Source organism: Microtus oregoni, unplaced genomic scaffold, assembly GCF_018167655.1.
Source record: "Microtus oregoni isolate MIOR12 unplaced genomic scaffold, Mior012 000016F_ref0000370, whole genome shotgun sequence".
Lineage (NCBI taxonomy): Eukaryota > Metazoa > Chordata > Mammalia > Rodentia > Cricetidae > Microtus > Microtus oregoni.
Genome location: NW_024543075.1, coordinates 13,902,486 through 13,920,184, shown reverse-complemented (window position 1 = coordinate 13,920,184; position 17,699 = coordinate 13,902,486). Strand labels below are relative to the sequence as shown.

The 17,699-nt window shown below is 46.4% G+C and overlaps 1 protein-coding gene across 1 annotated transcript in view; it reads left to right on the top strand.

Moving 5' to 3' along the window:
- The first annotated feature begins 15,290 nt into the window (after positions 1-15,290).
- Positions 15,291-17,699, top strand: part of LOC121457655 (deleted in malignant brain tumors 1 protein-like) — a 120,301-nt gene continuing 117,892 nt past the window's right edge. The window contains 1 exon segment of the mRNA XM_041666567.1: positions 15,291-15,354. Coding sequence (XP_041522501.1) covers positions 15,291-15,354 — 64 coding nt within the window.

Here is a 17,699-nt window from a genome sequence, read left to right as displayed (position 1 = left end):
CCTATGGGGACATTTCTCATTCAGACTACCATGGAACCCTTTGAGAAAAAGGTTTGTTGCAGGAAAGGGAGCTTAGAGTGGCTCATGGCATTTAGAATCTTAGGGATGGTGACTTCACAGTAATGCCAGTCTGACCTTGACTCTGTTGTCTGCAGACATTTGCACAAACTCAACCATAAGGAGTTGGCAGGGAGAGCCAAAACGCTTTCTGGAGGAGAGACAGAGAGGGCTGGTATGTTTGGGAGAATCAGTTTGATTTGCAGAGGGAGTGGGTGGATGGAACAGGGCAGAGTTGGGTATTTTGCTGTCCCTCTGCCATTGAAGGAAGCCTCTGTTGGTCCATTGGCAGGAATCATGCCCCCTTCTCATGCAACCAAAAGTACCCGTCTGAGTCTAGAGTTGCATTAACTCCTGAGCTCACAGGGCAGTTAGTTTCCTGGTCAGCTGGGTTACAGAGCCTCTAACCTATCCTGTAGTCTCCGGCAGTTCCAAGGCATATCAGATTACGGAGGAAACATTGTCTGTGGTTTCCCTTATCTTCCAGTAACAACTTCCTGTATTAGACAGGCGTGGCGATGGCGCCAGGCAAACCCTCCTGTGAGTCTACTGGTTCTACCACAACCAGACAAAGCTGGAGACTGTGTGGGAAGAATTCCTGTTTGGAGCCCTTCATCCTGTTTGTGCAGTCTGGACAGAAATAAAAAGGAGAGGTGACCCTTCCCCACCCCTGGGGCTGTACCTGGCCAAGTTCATAGATTAGGCTGTTACTCTTCCTTCCACGATGAGAGGGGATGGGAAGGACCTGGGGAAGGACAGTGTGAACAGGGAGTCCTGGCTCTCCTCCCATAGTCCTGTGCCTTGTGCCCCATTGGATAACTCCATTTGAGTTGGTAGAAAAGGAATCAGCTCTTTCTGGAAGGTTCACCCATGTGACTCACTGTGGATGGGTGTGCATTGAGCCTGTGGAGGCTTAAGAAAAAGGGATGAACAGGAATCACCCAAAATCAAGGGGTTTGATAGTGAATCAGAGTTCTCCCAAATCAATGTGGTACCACCAAACAGAGAAGCAAGAGTCCAGGGTATTTAGGGTTGGGATCTAGTGATGGGACGAGACTAAGGTTTTACTGTGTAGACAAACTATGCCTCTCTCCTTCTCATTCACTAAAGCACTCAGGGAATGGATTAACTATTGAGTGCTTGTTTTGTGTCTATTAACGTCGTTTACAGAACGTATGAGCAGTTTGTTTTGCAGAGGTTAGTGTAATACATGTTTATTTAACAGTGCAAACAGAATATTTCTCTCTGGTTCGCTTTCTCTGGTATTCACACACTAATGCATTTCATTGAGTATTGCCCTAAGTTCTGCTCTTTATGCTAGACGCTGGGAATACAGCGATGAAAACGACAGGGTTCTCGAGGAAGGGCTTGCGCAGTGGGGTGAGACAGACATGTAAGGCCACTGAGCTATACAATACTCACTATAGCAAGAGAAGGGGCACTCTCACGGTGCTGAGCCTCTGGCTCAGAAAGAGCTACGGGGCAGCACTGAGGGTGTCTAAATATAAGGCGTATGGAAGTGTGGGAGTTTTCCCTTGTCCCCTGTGTTTGGTATGGATGGTTATCCACGCAGCTCCCACAACAGCGGCAACAGCAGGTGAGCAAACACAGGGAGAAGGGATTTGGGAAGCTCCTTCTCTAGGCTTCTGTTGGGAAAATCTCTGCTTGGCTGTTGGAACACATGCCAGGCTCTCATTCATACACGTGTCTGTCTCCTGCCGTGGAGCAAAACGTGAATGAGATAAGCCCGCAGGGAACAAGAAAGCAGCAGACTGCTGCTGTTTCATGGATGTTCCTTCATCCTGGTGCCCCTGAGTTATGCAGCCCCCGTGGTGGCATCTTTATTGATTCATTTTAAAGATAGGGTTTTATATATCCCAGGCTGCTTTGATCTTGGAATCTCGAACAAGCTATGCAATCAAGAATGAACTTGAACTTCTGGTGTCCTGCCTCTACCTTGTAAACGGGATTATAGGCATGCACCACCATGCCTGGGTGATCTGAGGCTGGGTGTCTTGAACACAAGACACGTTAGGCGAGTACTCTATCAACTAAGCTGCATCCCCAGCCTTCAATGACTTCTCTTGAGCAGCTCCTCTCACTGGACCCAGCACCAGAGGGTACCAGGAGAGGCTAGCAATGGACATTCAGCTTCTGCTGCGCCCTTCAGAGATGTTGGTGGGGTGGTACTCTACCTGAAGGGAAGGAAGACTTAACACCTGAGCTTTCTGGTTCCTAAAGCAATTTCCTCTGCTGGATATATGCTCAGAATACAAGTAGATGCCAGAGAAACACAGACTTTAAGTAGGTTCAGGGGAGCCTGGAACAAGCTGGAACCAAAGGAAGCCCCCCAACGGCTGTGTCTCTGAGTTGGGCTTCTCTGTCCCTGTTTCAGAACCTGCTGAGCAGGCACTACTCTGGAAATTCATTTTGCTAATGTGCTAACGGGATCAGGGACCAAGACCCTTAGCAAAGCCAGCTAGGGAGTCAGGGCATGAGAGTGTCAGCCACAGGCGAGTGATCTACATAATGGGACACAGCAGGAAAAGTGGTAGAGGTAGAAATGAGGGGCAGGGGAAGGCGGCTGGAGAAGGAGATGCTGAAAGAAAGGAGACAGGAGAGAAGGGGAAGAGGGAAAGAATGGGAAATGAGAAAAGGGGGGAGGGGAGGAGGGAAAAGAGAAAAATCTAGGTCTTTTTGTTTAGAGAATACGACTGTGCTTCCAAAGCAAGGGGTTTGTCATGGGTTCAAATCCCAGCTCTGACATAGATTTGTGGGAGTTTAGATACGACCAAGGGAACAAGCGGCTAAGACATGAGGCGATGGGAAGGCTGGGATCAAAGGGTTAGGAGAAACTGAAGGCTGGCAAACCCCTCCTTCCCAACTCGCTGAAATGACAGACGCGTTTGTGAACTAGAAGGGTGGCTATACACAGGCAGGACTTCTGGGAGGTTTTCCAAAAGAAGATGGCGGATGTGGAAAATCAGAGAGAGGAATTTAGACTCTGCCATCACCTAGGTGAAGGGCAGGTCAGCACCTGGTCTCAGCTGAGCTTGCACTAAAGCCAGGGCTGCCTCCCCGACCAGACCTCTGCCAGAGCCAATCCGGAGGCAATCCAGAGGCAACCCTCAGGAGGTCTGGCTTGCAGAATCTTGCAGACAAAGAAAGCAGTGTACTGAATGAAAGTTTCAATAATTTGCCCAAGGTCATACTTTTTTTAATTGAGAAAAACCCAGGTGAAACAAAGTCTGGCCAGACTCAATATAATCTGAGGTCAGACTTCCCAGGAAATGATATGGGGACTGAATGAGGCAAATTCATCTGATAAGGACAATGAAATCAAATATGAAGTGAAAGGCATCCACCCAGGAAAGCAGTGATTGGCAGGGTCCAACAGCTCCCATTATCACCAGGCATACAATGGTGCACACACATGCTTGCAGGCAAAACCCTCTTCAATGACAGGCTGGGTTTGAGAAAAGGAATATCATCAAAATAATAGCAATAGCTGATATTCACTGTGCATTGGCTATAAGCAGGTGCCTGTCTATAGTCTGTTTATGAATAAACTCATTTACTGTATGTTTAAAAACCCACGCTTCTGAAACAAACCAGATTAACAGCTTTAATGATCTGTGTCCGTAAGCAGGAGTTGCTAAAAATGCTGACGCTTAAGGCTCGTGAGATGGCTTGGAGGTTAAGAGGATTCGCTGCTATTGCGGAGGACTTAGGTTCGGTTCCCAGCACCCACATGGTGGCTCACTACCACTAATAATTCCAATTCCAGAGGATCTGACACCCTCTTCTAACCTTCATGGGCACTGGGCACACAAGTAGTGCACAAACATACACGCAGGCAAAACCCTCTCTCTCACACACATACACACAAGAATCTAAAATACAATGTTGGAACTGTGTACATGGTGTGTCATGGGTTTCTGGCCAGATTAACCCCATGTTAATGCTTTATATTGAGGATGTTTGGGTTAAGGAAGGGGTGTGGTTCCCAGTGGTCGCAGAGACATTCAAGGACCCATTACCCTCCAGGGGGGAAGTTGTGCATCCTGGGACAGCTGTGGTGACCTATACTGACTAGATACCATTACTATGGGCAGGTATCAGTCCTGATTCAACTCCATTCCTCAGGAAATGCCACCAGATAGATGCCCATCATCAGGCAGGGTGGAGCCTCCTCCATGCACCAGAAAATGCAGATGTATTTCCTTCATGTGCCTCTTTCTTTTTCTTTCTTCCTTTAAAAAAAAGACTTACTTATTTTATGTGTATGCATACACCATTTGCTTGTATGCCCACACGCCAGAGGGCATCAGATCCTATCACAGATGGTTGTGAACCACCATGTGGTTGCTGGGAATTGAACTCAGGACCTCTGGAAGAGCAGCCAGTACTCTTAACTACTGAGCCATCTCTCCAGTCCCATGCATCTCCTTCTATCTGGAAGGTTGATATAAGCAATCCAGTTTGCTTTCCCTGGCTTTGCAAACTCGAATGTGAGACCCTGGTCTTTTCCACAACTGGCGGTGGAGCTCGCTAGGGGTTGTTACTAAGGATATGGACTTCGGTGTTGTGAGGGGGTGGTACAAAGAGCTAGTCTTTCTCTGTTAACCTTCCCATAGAGGTCTCACTGCTCCTTGAGCCGTTTGCCCAGGGAAGGAATCATGTTTTCCAGGAGAGCTGAAACTAATTGAACATACATAAGATCAAGTGAATTATGGTATACAAACATGAAACTACTTTATCTTAAAACCCTGCTTGGCAAGGCTATGCCCAGGATCCTGGCACTCTCACGGGGCAAGAGGGAAAGGAGGGAGGGAATTACAACCCATCTACATTCAGGAGCTTCAGCTCCCAGACTCAGAACAGTCCTGGGAAGAGCTCCAGGTGGTCAGTCCTGAGATCGTCACAGTGGGCGGCTGAGTTCTCACAGAGGATCAACAATGCTTGATTGAAGGAAGATGGCATTTTAATAGTACAGATTTATCCATCTCATGAACCTGGGGAAATTCTCTATTACTTTGGGTTTTCTTTAATTTTAGTAGGTATTTTCTAGTTTCATTTTCTCAATTTCACCCATACTTGCCTAAATCTGTCTTTAAGTACTCTTTGTTTTCAATGTAATTGTCAATGAATTTGATATTTTTGGGGCCTTTTTAATTTTGAATAATTCTTTACTAGCACATGGAAATGCAGAATTTTAACTGGTCTTTTATTCTTTGACTTTTGTAAACACACCTTTGTTCTTCTGTAGATCCCTCACAGACTTCTTTTTTATTTATTTATTTATTTATTTATTTATTTATTTAGGATTTCTGTCTCCTCCCTGCACCCGCTTCCCATTTCCCTCCCCCTCCCCCAATCAAGTCCCCCTCCCTCATCTGCTCGAAGAGCAATCAGGGTTCCCTGACCTGTGGGAAGCCCAAAGACTGCCCACCTCTATCCAGGTCTCCTAAGGTGAGCATCCAAACTGCCTAGGCTCCCACAAAGCCAGTACGTGCAGTAGGACCAAGAACCCACAATGGGGATGTTCTATCGGGAACTCACCAAGGCCAGCTGGCCTAGGTCTAAAAAAGCATGGGATAAATCCGGACTAGCTGAACATAGCCAACAATGAGGAATAATGAGAGCTCAAGAACAATCGCAGTGGGGTTCTTGGCCCTCACAGACTTCTAAGGTGACTATGTGCTGTGTGAATAAAGGAAGCTTTGCCTTTTCCTATAAAAATAAGGTGTACAGAGGTTTTGTGTAAGCTCCATGAAGATAATGTGCGTTTACACAAGAGACTTGAGTATCTGTGGACTTTGGGATCCTCAGACGTTCAGGGACCAGTTCCCTCAGATACCGGGGAGAATGCACACAGAATGACTGTAACCTAGCCTTACAGCATGAAGTCAAGGGCAATATTAAAATTATAATAAAGTTGAGTCCACCATAGAAAGAATACTCGCCAACATTTTTAAACATTTATTTTTATGTGTATGAGTGTCTTGCCTGCGTGTGTATGTATGCATCATGTGTGTGTATGTATCTTGTGCTGTCACAAGATTTTATCCACATAGCTTTTGCTCTGAAGATTAGGGCTGGTGAGGGTCCGGAGAGATAACTCAGAGGCCAAGAGTACTGACTGCTCTTCCGGATGACTTGGGATCAGTTCCCAGCACCCTCTTGGCACCTCACAACCTTTTGTAACTCCAGATTCAGGAAATCCAATGGATCTAATGCCCTCTGCTGGCCGCCCTGGGCATCACACAGGGCACACAGATACATGCTGGCAAAACTCTCCTATGTATAAAAATAATAAAAATCATTAAAATAAAGGAAAAAGAGGACTGGGGAGATGGCTCAGCGGGTAAAGACACCCATGGCTGAGCGTGATGATGCTCTGAGTTCAATATCCTCGGCGCATATGGTGGAAATAAAGAATCGATTCCGGCAAGTTGTCCTCTGACCTCCACGTGCACCCCCTGGCAAGAGCAGACCTTGCCCACTAATGAATGAAATAATGCAACCGTAATCGTAATCATATGGGGAGAGAGATACAAGAGCCAACCAACCTGAGCTCTCCTTACAGCTTTGTTCTCCAGCTGTGACTCGGGCAGGAACGTCGTCTTCCTGCCTCAGTTCTTGCTTGCCTAGATCGGAGGTAAGATGATCTTCCGTGCTCACTCACAGGAGTGTTAAGAAGGTCGTAGTGAATACTAGATATGAAACACAGAAGCAAACACACAGCAGGGGCTATAAGGAGTCACCTGGTGTCTTACTTCTCTCTTGCAGCAGTTGGCCTTTCAAATGTGCTTTTTCCTTTTAATCATGTTTCTGCTTCCAACTTTTTCTCTTATCGCCTCTGCTCTTGTTTTGTTTGATTTACCTCCCTCGCTCAGTTAACAGTTTTTTATTGCATTTCTTTGTTTGGTGTGTATGTGTGGACGTATGCCTATGCCGTGGTGTGTATGTGGGGGTCAGAGGTCAACTTGTGGGAGTTGGTTCTTTCATTTCACCATGTGGGTTCCAGGCCATCAGACTTGAACTGGGGCAAGCTCCTTTTCCCATGGAATCAGGGCCTAACGTTTTTCTTCTTTAATTGTATGCATTCTTATAAAGCTGTCGATTTTAGGAGGTCACATAAGCATCAATCGTGCTACAATAGAATCTGGCTAAATTATTTCACTTAAAAGACGTGTTGTTGTCCCCTGACCACCACTGTGGAAGGGCAGATTTTATTCTGACTGATGAAGATGTTCAGTTTTCTTTCTACTCACTCTTTGGCACTGGGGTCTCTGGATTAAAATTCTGTTTTTTTTTTTTTTAGTTTAAAAATATTTTCTTCATTCTTTGAAGGTTTCATACATCTTCCTTCCTTTTTTTGTTTCTTTTTGAGACAAGGTTTCTCTGGGTAACAGTCCTAACTGTCGTGGAACTAGCTCTGTAGACGGGGCTGGCCTCAACCTCGGAGATCTGCCTGCCTCTGCCTCCAGAGTGCTGGAATTAAAGATGTGTGCCACCATGCCTGGCCATACATTTATATAATGTACATTGATCATATCCATCTCTTACTACCTCCCTCCAACTCTCCCCAGTATTCCACCCCAGCTCCTCCTTCCCTCCCTCCCTCCCTCCCTCCTTCCCTCCCTTCTTCCCCCTTTCTTTCCCTCTCCCCTTTCCCTCCCTCCCCCTTTCTCTCTTTCTCCCTCCCTCTTTCTTTCCTTTTCCCTCTTTCTTGTTTTAAAAATGTCCCCCCTCACAAGCCCAGTTAGCACTCTCCGTAGTATGCACAAGGGTACGTAGCCACCCTCTAGGACCGTGAACAACCTACCAGTGCCGTATCACCAAGGAGAGTGATCTCTCTCCCTCAGCGCCATCACCTACCAATAGCTCCTCTGGTATGGTGGGGCCTCGATGATCCTTCCACAACCCGTGCTGTGATTTTGACTGGCTTGATTTTGTGCAGGTAACCACAAAAGCTCGTGTGCTGTGTGTAGTAGCCACACCGTGTTCAGAAGCCATCTTTTTTCCCCCAGCTCTCCTCCCCATCCGCTGGTTCTCATATTGCACTTCACCAACCAAGCTATGTGTCCAGTCTCAGATAAAAGGAGGAAGAAGTGAGGGGGATGGGGAGGCAGCTGTGTAGGGATCTCCACAGACCCAGTAAGGCAGCAGGAACAATTTAGAAGCAGCTTCCTGACTTTAGACTAGCTGTTGCTTTAGAGCTCATCTAACTCAGCAGTGGAGACAGTAAGAGTGGAGGCCAACAACAGAAAAGTGTGATGTATGGCGGGGCACTCGGTCCTGTGCAGGAATTCGGAATCATCATCATCTTTCCCAAGACCATGGCCCAGGAAGTTCCTGTGATAGAATGAAACTTTCACAAAGAAAAGCCAGGGCGCGGCTCAGGCGGGCAAAAGACACCCATGGGGCAGCCTGGGTCCTCATGACATGACCTACCTGAAGGCCTCCGCAGGCCTACCTGATGCTGTGTGGCTCAGGCAGATGAAAGACACTCACAGGGCAGCCTGGGTCCTTCCTGTCCAGTCTGCTTGAAGGCATCCACAGGCCCGCCATTATGATGAGCAAAGGTGTGGTGGGGAAATGGGAAAGAGAGGCAGAGAGGTGGAGAGGTGGAGTGGTTCATGTGGTAAGAAGCAGTTCTGAAGAAGCAAGCGTGGTAAGGAATGAGCTGATGTTGGCAGTCTGGTTGTCACCTAGGACCAGGGTGACATCCGGGTCGGGCCTGGGCTGCTGCCCAGGGCCAAGACTAAGTCTGTGGTCCTACCACCACCAGGATCTGTGTTGATGTCTACGGACTCGTGTTGATGTCTACGGACTCGTGTTGCCTTCAAGGCCACGGGGATACTTGTGGTCTAGGCTGCCACCTGTGGCCATTTTGGTATCCAAGGGCTGAGCCACCACTGGGCCATGTTGATCTGAGTGACTTGTGTTGCCACTGGGGGCCATGTCTGGGTCCACAGCCCTGCAGCAGCCAGGATTTGTGTTGATGTTCATGGCTTCAGTAACCACCGAAGGCTATGTGGGTGACCAGGTCAGACACCTGAGTCTTTGTTGGTGTCCGAGGGCCATGCTAATCTGGTTGGCCTAAACTGCCACCTGGGGCCATGGTGCTATCTGGGTCCGGGCCCTACCACAGCCAGGGTCTGGATTGAATTCCATAGCTCCTGATACCACTGAAGGGTAACTAGGGTGTGTGTTGATGTCCCGTGTTGATATGGTTCCTGATACCGTTGAAAGTCAGTCTGATGCCAGGTGTTTGGGTCACCACCTGGGTCCATGTTGGTGTCTGAGGGCCACACTGCTTTTGGAACCATGCTGATCTGGGTGGCTCATGCTACCACCTGGGAGAGGAGGATTGAGTTTGATGATGTGAAATTCCCAAAGAATCATTAAAAATTATGTTTTGTAAAAAAAAAAAACGTTAGAAATAGAGTAGACCACCATGCCACCCTGTATGCTGGGACACCCAAATTAGCAATGAACAATTTGGTGATAACACAGCAAATGGCGTGTAAAGCCTTAAAAAGCTTCAGGGGGCGCATACTGAGAATGCCTTAGTGGACACCACCAATTTCATCTGCAAACTTCCATGAACTGAATCCTGTTTCTCTCCAGTGATACTTAAACACTATGCAGCCAGATAGGAGAGGGCTGTGGGCTGAATCTCTCAAGGGAACTGCTCCCCCTCCCATAGAAGCCTGGCAGGAACCAGTCATCCCCATGTCCTCGTCCCCCTCCCCTCCTCCTCTCCTTCTTCTGTTTGTGTGTGTGGTGGGTGCACATATGTAAGTGGGCACAGATGTACCTGTGTGTGGAGGCCCAAGGTTGACGTCAGGAATCTACCTCTGTTGCTCTTTCACTTTTTTTTTAAGGCAGGACCCCTCAATCGAACCCAGAGCTCATTGATAGGGATGCTCTCGTGAACCAGCTTGCTCTTGCTCTGGAGATTCCCCCATCACCCTGTGTGAACCTTCCAAGGCTAGAATTACAAGCAGGCTACCTAGTATTTATGGGGGCTCTACAGTTCCAAACTCCCATCCTGTTACTTGTATAGCAAACGTTTTAAATACTGAACCACTTCCCCAGGTTGGAACTGATCTTAATAGAAGGCTCAGATGACTCATCATAGCATCTAAACCCTTCCAAAAATCTACTCCTCATGGATGGGCTATTCAAGGCTTAGGCCAGTTTGTTTATGTAAAATTCAACTTCTTAATACTTAATGTAGTAAAAATACATCAAATACCTTCCACACAGGACATTTCATGCTTATATTAGATCTTGGGGGGGGGCATTGTTCTTTTTAAAATAGTGTTTTTATTCTTTGAGAATTTCATATAATGTATTTTAATCGTATTCACATTCCTCTCCCAACAGCTCCCATAGCCACCCCTCCACCCTGTCCTCTCCATCCTCCCAACTTTGAGTTTTCTTCCTCAGTCCGATCCAGCTCATGTTGCCCAACTCCTCTTGGGAATGGGACCTTCCCTAGAGCGTGGTCGAGCTATCAGGGATCACATCCTTAAAGGATACCGAGTCTCCGCTCTGTAGCTATCAATTGTCCATAGCTCCTCAGGTGGGATTTTATGTCCACTTCCCTTCTCCCTGCTGGGATCCTGTCTGGCATGGGGTTGGTACAGTTCTCATATACGCTGTAACCATCACTGTGGGTTCATACACGCAACTGCCATGTTGTGGGTGGAAAAAACGGTTTTCTTATCATTGCCTCAGGCTCTTGCAATCTCTCAGCTCTGCCCTGCTTTTCCAAAGCTACCTGAGCTTTGATGGGAGGGGTGGGGTGAATACCTGCCGTTTAAGGCTCACCAGTCCACAGGCTCCTGTTCTGTGCTCATGGACCATCGTGAGGTTCTCTGTGTCAATTGCTGTCTGCTGCAAGGAGAAGCTTCTAGAATGAGGGCTGAGAGATGCATTCATTTTCCATTGTTCTTAATGAAAACATAGAATTGGCCTTTATCATTTATCTTTAAGCTCTCTTTGGATGCTCTTACTATGTGTGTGTGGTGTGTGTGTGTGTACATGCATATGTAAGTGTGCATGCATACACAAGCACATGTGAAGGCCAGAAGGCAGCTTCTGCTTTTATTCCTTTATTCTGCCAAGCTTTGGGTCTTACTGTGATAAGCTGGGCTAGACTGGCCAACAGGTTCCAGAGATCTGCCTGTCTTTACCTTCCCATTGCTGGGATTACAAACCCACATTACCATGCCTGACTGTTCTTTTGTTTGTTTTCTTGATCTAAAACACAAGTAGGTTCTGGGGATTAAACTCAGGCTTCCATGCCTTTAAGGCAAACACTTCACTGACTGAGCTATCTCCGCACCCCACTGTCCCTGTTTTCCATGGTTTACACCGACTCGAAATCTTTGTCACTGTCCTGTATGGGAGACAGAGTGCTTAGGCGCTGAAATGATGGCACAGATGGCAGATTCTGCATCCCAGGCCCAGCTGATGTGACACCCTAACTCCCCTTTTCTAGTGGGATCATGAAAACAGATCTAGCTTTGTTACCACCTTATTTTGCCCTGTGTCACTTCCAAGATCAACGGCAGTAGAAAGTAAAAGCACCATACTTAGTGTCTGAGAACGCAGAGTAGGAAACATGGAATTAATGCCACGTTTTTCCTAGCATCCAGTGGGCACGAATGGAAAGAATGGTTGATGCTGGAAGGTCTCTGATACCCACAGAACATCACGACACATGGATAAGTTGGAGATCTGAATTGAGAGATGCCACGCTTGCCAGAGTGCTCTGTTGTCCTGCAGGGTGAAGGTCAGAGAAAAGACAGAGGGTCAGGGCAGCCCCTGAAGTGCTTCATTCCCTAGAAATTCTGAGAGCATCTGAGGAGGGAGAGAAAAGGTGCTTGGTGGTGTGCTAGAAGGCCAAGTAGGACATGGTATGAAAGCCAAGAATAGGATGCTGAAGGCAACAGCAAGCGCCCTCCCACCTAAGACTGCAGAGGTGATGTAGAAGGGTCTTTATCTATCTGTTGTTTCATTGGTTGATTAATAAAGAAAACTGCTTGGCCTGATAGGTCAGAACACAGGTAGGCGGGGAAGACAGAACAGAATGCTGGGAGGAAGAAGGCAGCGAGGTAAGACGCCTCAGCCAGACGTGATGGAGCCAGCCGCCAGGTCAGACATGCTGAATTTTTCCCGGTAAGTCATCACCTCGTGGTGCTACACAAATTATTAGAAATGGGTTAATCAAGATATGAGAAATAGCCAAGAAGAGGCTAGAACTAATGGGCCAGGCAGTGTTTAAATGAATACAATTTGTGTGTTGTTATTTCGGGTGTAAAGCTAGCTGTGCGGGAGCCGGGTGAGACGAAAAGCAGGCCTGCTTACCTCATCACTACACAGAGGGACACAGACATCTCACCAAGCATGGACATAGATGGATGATCATGTCTGAAGAAAGTACATGACTAAATGTATGCTGCATGGATGGCAGTGTGAACAGAAGCCAAAATTCAGAGCCACAGACTGATGTGGGATTCCCCTCTGTCTGCTGTTAATATGTTTTATTGATATTGGTTAAGAAAGAAACTGCTTTCAGCCAATGACTTAACAGAATAAAGCCAGGCAGAAAATCCAAACAGAGATGTACAGAGAGAATAAGTGGAGTCAGAGAGATGCCACGTAGCTGCCTAAGGAGAAAGATGCCTTCAGGAGCCTGTTGGAACCTTGCCAGTAGGCCGCAACATTGTGGTGATGGGTTAGTTTAAGATATAAGAGCTAGCTAGCAATACTCCTAAGTGATTGGCCAAGCAATGTTTTAATGAATACAGTTTCTGTGTGGTTATTTAGGGTCTGGGAGACTGGGAATGAACTAGCAGTCTCTGTCTATAGCAGACTTCCTGATGCTTCTCAGCTGACACTTGGAAGGAAGGAAGAGGTGATCTTGAATCCACCAGGGCCGTGCTTGGCAAGGCTGTGCCTTCTCAGTCAGGTTGCTGTATGATTCTGTAGACTGCCTCTAGCATGAGACCTCTAGAGACATGCTGACTCAGAATAAGCCCAGAGATTCTTTGTGGGCCTGTGAAATGTACTAACCACAGTTATGTCTGACTAAACACCACTTCTCACTTCATACTTGGTCAAATTTGAGTTTATTCAATGACTTAATAGCATTGAGAACGATGAGAAAAGCTCAAAATCTCTAGATAGGATTTCTATGGCTAAGTAGTGCTGGAAGAAGTGGTTTATGTTTGTAATCCTAGCACTCAGTGTCAGAGGCAGGAGGATTGCCATGATTTTGAGGCAAGCCTGGGCTACAAAGTAACAACTTATTTCAAAAACAACACAAGAAGAGAGACAATGGACGTCTTGTTGGCATCATGTGCTCTTCGTTTCTATACCAACAATTTGGTCCTTCCAGCAGATGATGTGAGCCACTGGTCCTTCCAGAGGATGCTGTGAGCCACTGGTCCTTCCAGTGGTTGCTGTGAGCCACTGGTCCTTCCAACAGATGCTGTGAGCCACTAGTCCTTCCAGTGGATGCTGTGAGCTACTGGTCCTTCCAGCAAATGCTGTGAGATAATGGTCCTTCCAGCAGATGCTGTAAGCCACTATTTCAGATCAGAAAACGAAGACTCTGGGAATCTAAGATGATTTGGACCAAATCACAGTGTCAGGCACAAGAGCCAAGGCTTTTTAAAAAGCACTTATTTATCTAATTTACAGTGCTGGAGATGGACCCCAGGGCACGCTAGGTGAGTACTCTGCCACTAAGCTAAATCCTGAGCCCCGAGAGCCAGCCTTTAAAATCCAAGTCCCAGGCTCTCTCCTTATTGTACAAGGCCCTAATTTTGCCATCCTAACCAGGTGTGGAGTTGGCCGTTTTTAGCAGAGCACTCACCGTGGAGACTCAGAAGCTGTTTCAGTTGACCATGGTGACGAACCCATTTGAGTCACCCAACTGGTAGGACAGTCCTAAAAGGAAGACAGGAGTTTTCAGATTGGGCAGATTATTCCCTGCTATTCCTTTTCCTAATGTATGACTTAAGAATATTCTAGTCTTTTACCTCTGCTCATATATTTCACCCCTGTAAGTCAGACAGGCTCTGGAGTGTGTGCTATGAACCAGAAGGTCAGGGGCAGAGGATTCTGGTTACTGATTCAGGTAGAGAGAAATTGCCTATGAAGGAAGTAGTAGTTAAAATCCAACAGATATTTAGGTAGAAGGCATTGTGCTAAGCATGTCATAAATAAGACTACAACAATATGAAGAAAATCCCTGCCTTGAAAAGCTTATGGGCCTATGCTGGTTAGCTTTTATCAACTAGACACAAGCTACAGTCATCTGGGAAGCATGAACCTTAACTGAAAAAACAAAATGTGTCTATCAGATTGACCTGTAGACCAACCTGCGCGGTGTTTTCTTGATTAATGATTGATGTGGGAAGGCCGGTTCATTCTGGGTGGTGCTACGCCTGGGCAGGTGGTCCTGAGTTGTGTAGAAAGCAAATCCAGTTAGTATCATTCCTTTATGGCCTCTGCTTCAGGTCCTGCCTCCACGTCCTGCCCTGCTTGAGTTCATGCCATGACTTCCCCCCAATGATACAGGCTGTAAGGTGAAATAGACCCTGTGTTTATCACAGTAATGGAAAATAAACTAGAATAGGCCATGGAAGAAATCAGACTGGAAGGCAAGCAATAAGGACCAAGGCAGAATGTATTGAGTGTTGATAAATGCACACACTTAATGAGCACTATGGGAGTTAGAGATGAAGGATGTGTAGATCACTGTAGACTAATGGGGAATGTCAAGAAAAGGAGAGAGGTAGAAGGTGGGCATCGAGTGATAAACAGGATTCTTGAGGCCTTTTGCATTGGGGACAGCCATTTGCTACAGGAGATGACACCCCAGGGAGGCTCTAGGCTCCTCCTAGCTTTTCTTCCCCGAGGGCCTAGAGGCGTCCATTTGCCAGGCCAGGAGCCAGTACACAGCTAAGGACTGACTTCCAGCTGCTCTAATGGGATGTAGCTAACAGGTCAAACCACTCTTGCTCCCCAGAGCAAACATGCAAGACGCCAAAGCAAACGTGTTGCTGTGTCCTGCTCTGGACCCCTGCCAGTTAGTTCAAGCTGGAGAAGAGCATCAAGTTGCCAGGCCACTCCCACCAGGGAGCCTGGAGAGGATATAAAGCTGCAGCTTGAGGCTAGCCAGGAGCTGGAAGCCCCCCAACATGGGCTGCCACACCTGCCTACTTTGGCTGCTGTTCTTCTGCGGTGTGATTCTTCCTGAAGCAGGTACACAGCCAATACCCCAGGGCTCTTTATACAGCTAATGCCTTGTAACAAACTGGAGAGAGAAAGTGTGGTTATTTGTCCCTTGTCCTCTGAGGCCCCAGCTTACAGTTAAGCAAGGGAGTGACGACTCTCTTTACCATAATCCGAGCAGTGATGAGATCCTGTTGTGACCAGCTGCACACCACCTTGATCCAGTTTATGGGAATCGAATCAAATATTTTATGGGAGATTTGTTTTTTTTGTGATCAAAGCATCAGTCAGTTGACTGTTTTTGTAGACCGTGTGGCTCTGTTTGTAGGATTCTGGAGGGAAATAAAGAAGGCTATTGGCCTAGATGAACCAATGAAGGACCCTTAAATGTTCTTTGGCTCATGTGTTCATATTTTGGTGTCTAGCACTCCCTAAGAATATTGTATTATAGCTGGTATTTCTTTTCTAGTGTTGAATAGCTCTGGAAAATGCCAGTTAAATACCCTGACTTGAAATATTTGATATGACATAAAATTATCTGGATTTGACTTAAAAAGGTTTCTTTCCTGAAAAATCAGTATTTTAGGAAAGCCAGATTGACCCCTTTGAAATTCTTGGTTTTAATGTGTATTCTCTGCTAATCTACTTAAGGAACTTTTAATTTGAGACTAAACTAACTTGAAACATTTACATAATCTTGATTATTTTTGTCATTGTTTAGTGGCTTTGGGGGAAAATATTAAAGGCTTTTATTGTTTAGGTTTCTCCCTTAAGTATAAATGAGAAAGTAAGCAAATGGATATTTGGAAATACTCCCCAAAACAAATAGCTTGATTATAGATAATTGTATGCATATGTTTATGTAATAGTCCCACTATTAAAAAACAGGTAAGTTGTTTGTACTAGGGCAAAAAGAAAAATTTCATTATTTCTTGGATACCTTGTTTCATCTTTATAATCTACACATCCTATAATATTTGTGCCTGGGAATGCAGACTGGAGACACGCAGATCAGATCGAGAGTAGCAGTTCTCAACCTGTGGGCCACCATCCCACCAGGGAGTCTAATGACTCTTTCATAGAGGTCGCCTAAGGCCATTGGAAAATACAGATGCTTACATTATGATTCATAACAGTAGCAAAATTATAGTTATGGAGTAGCAACAAAATAATTTTATGGTTGGGGGGGATCATCACAGCCTGAGGAACTGTATTAAAGGGTTGAAGCATTAGGCGGGCTGAGAACCACTGCGCTAGAGCGTTCAAGCCCTAATGAGCATGCTCTAGCCCTAGGAACACGGCACAAGTTTTGAATCCCCGGCTGCTGCACCCTCTCCTACAAAAGACAACGGTGTATAACACCATCAGGTAGATTTAAGGAAATGATGTTGGTACGAGTCCTTGGAAGCATCCCTCAGACACAGAAAACGTTCATCAATCTAACTGCTGATGTAGATGCTGCGAATTACAAACTGTATATCTCAAATGAAGAAATAAAACAACCGAATCTCAGAGGCAGGATGTAACACTTAGCCATAACAGCTCCATTCTCCAAGTTCCCCCAGGAAATTGGGATATTCTCCCCTTTCACTATCTCAGTAGCTACTTTTTCTTTCTTTTCTTTTAGTTGCATGTATCTGTCTGTGTGTGGGTATGTGCACCTGAGTGCTGTGCCCGCAGAAGCTTGGAGAGAAGAAGCCTGGAGCTGGAGTGAGAGGGCATTGTGAGCGGCTCCATGCATGTGCTGGGAACTGAACTCGGGTCTCTGACAAGAGTAGCACATGCTCTTAGCTTCTGAGTTCCCGCCCCAGCCCCTCAGTAGTAATTTTCAAGTAATAGATTCAACTAAGATTCCTTTTCTTTTTTTTTCCTCCATGGGTAACAAACTGTTGTTCATGGTAAACACTGGGGTCTGTGAACTATGCCAGTGGTATGTGGGAACTGTGGGGCTTCGTGGCACTTAAGAACTTTTGGAATGTTCTGGGAGGAGTCACAGTTCTAATCATTTACCTCCCCCATGGCAAAGGTGATGCTGAAGTTGACTGTATTCAAAGTGACAGTGTTGGCTCTGGGGATGTCAACCTAAGCTGGGGTGGAAATGACTCCTGACCCATCCAGAAGGCGCCCCAGTGAGATTTGCCCCTAGCCACAGTGGGGGCTACTTTTGGGAAGTGCTCCTGGGCTATGACCAGGCCTGTTTAGAACCAAGTGTAGAAAGGGTTGAGTGTGGGCATGGGGGTGGGAAATGGAAAGGTAATTCTTAGTCTGGGGCAAGTTTAACGATTTCTGAGAGCTTGGGGAGGGGGATCAGTGGCTCCCAAATTCAGTGGTTCTCTTAAGAATGTGTTCTGGGAGCCCCCTTATAAAACACTAGG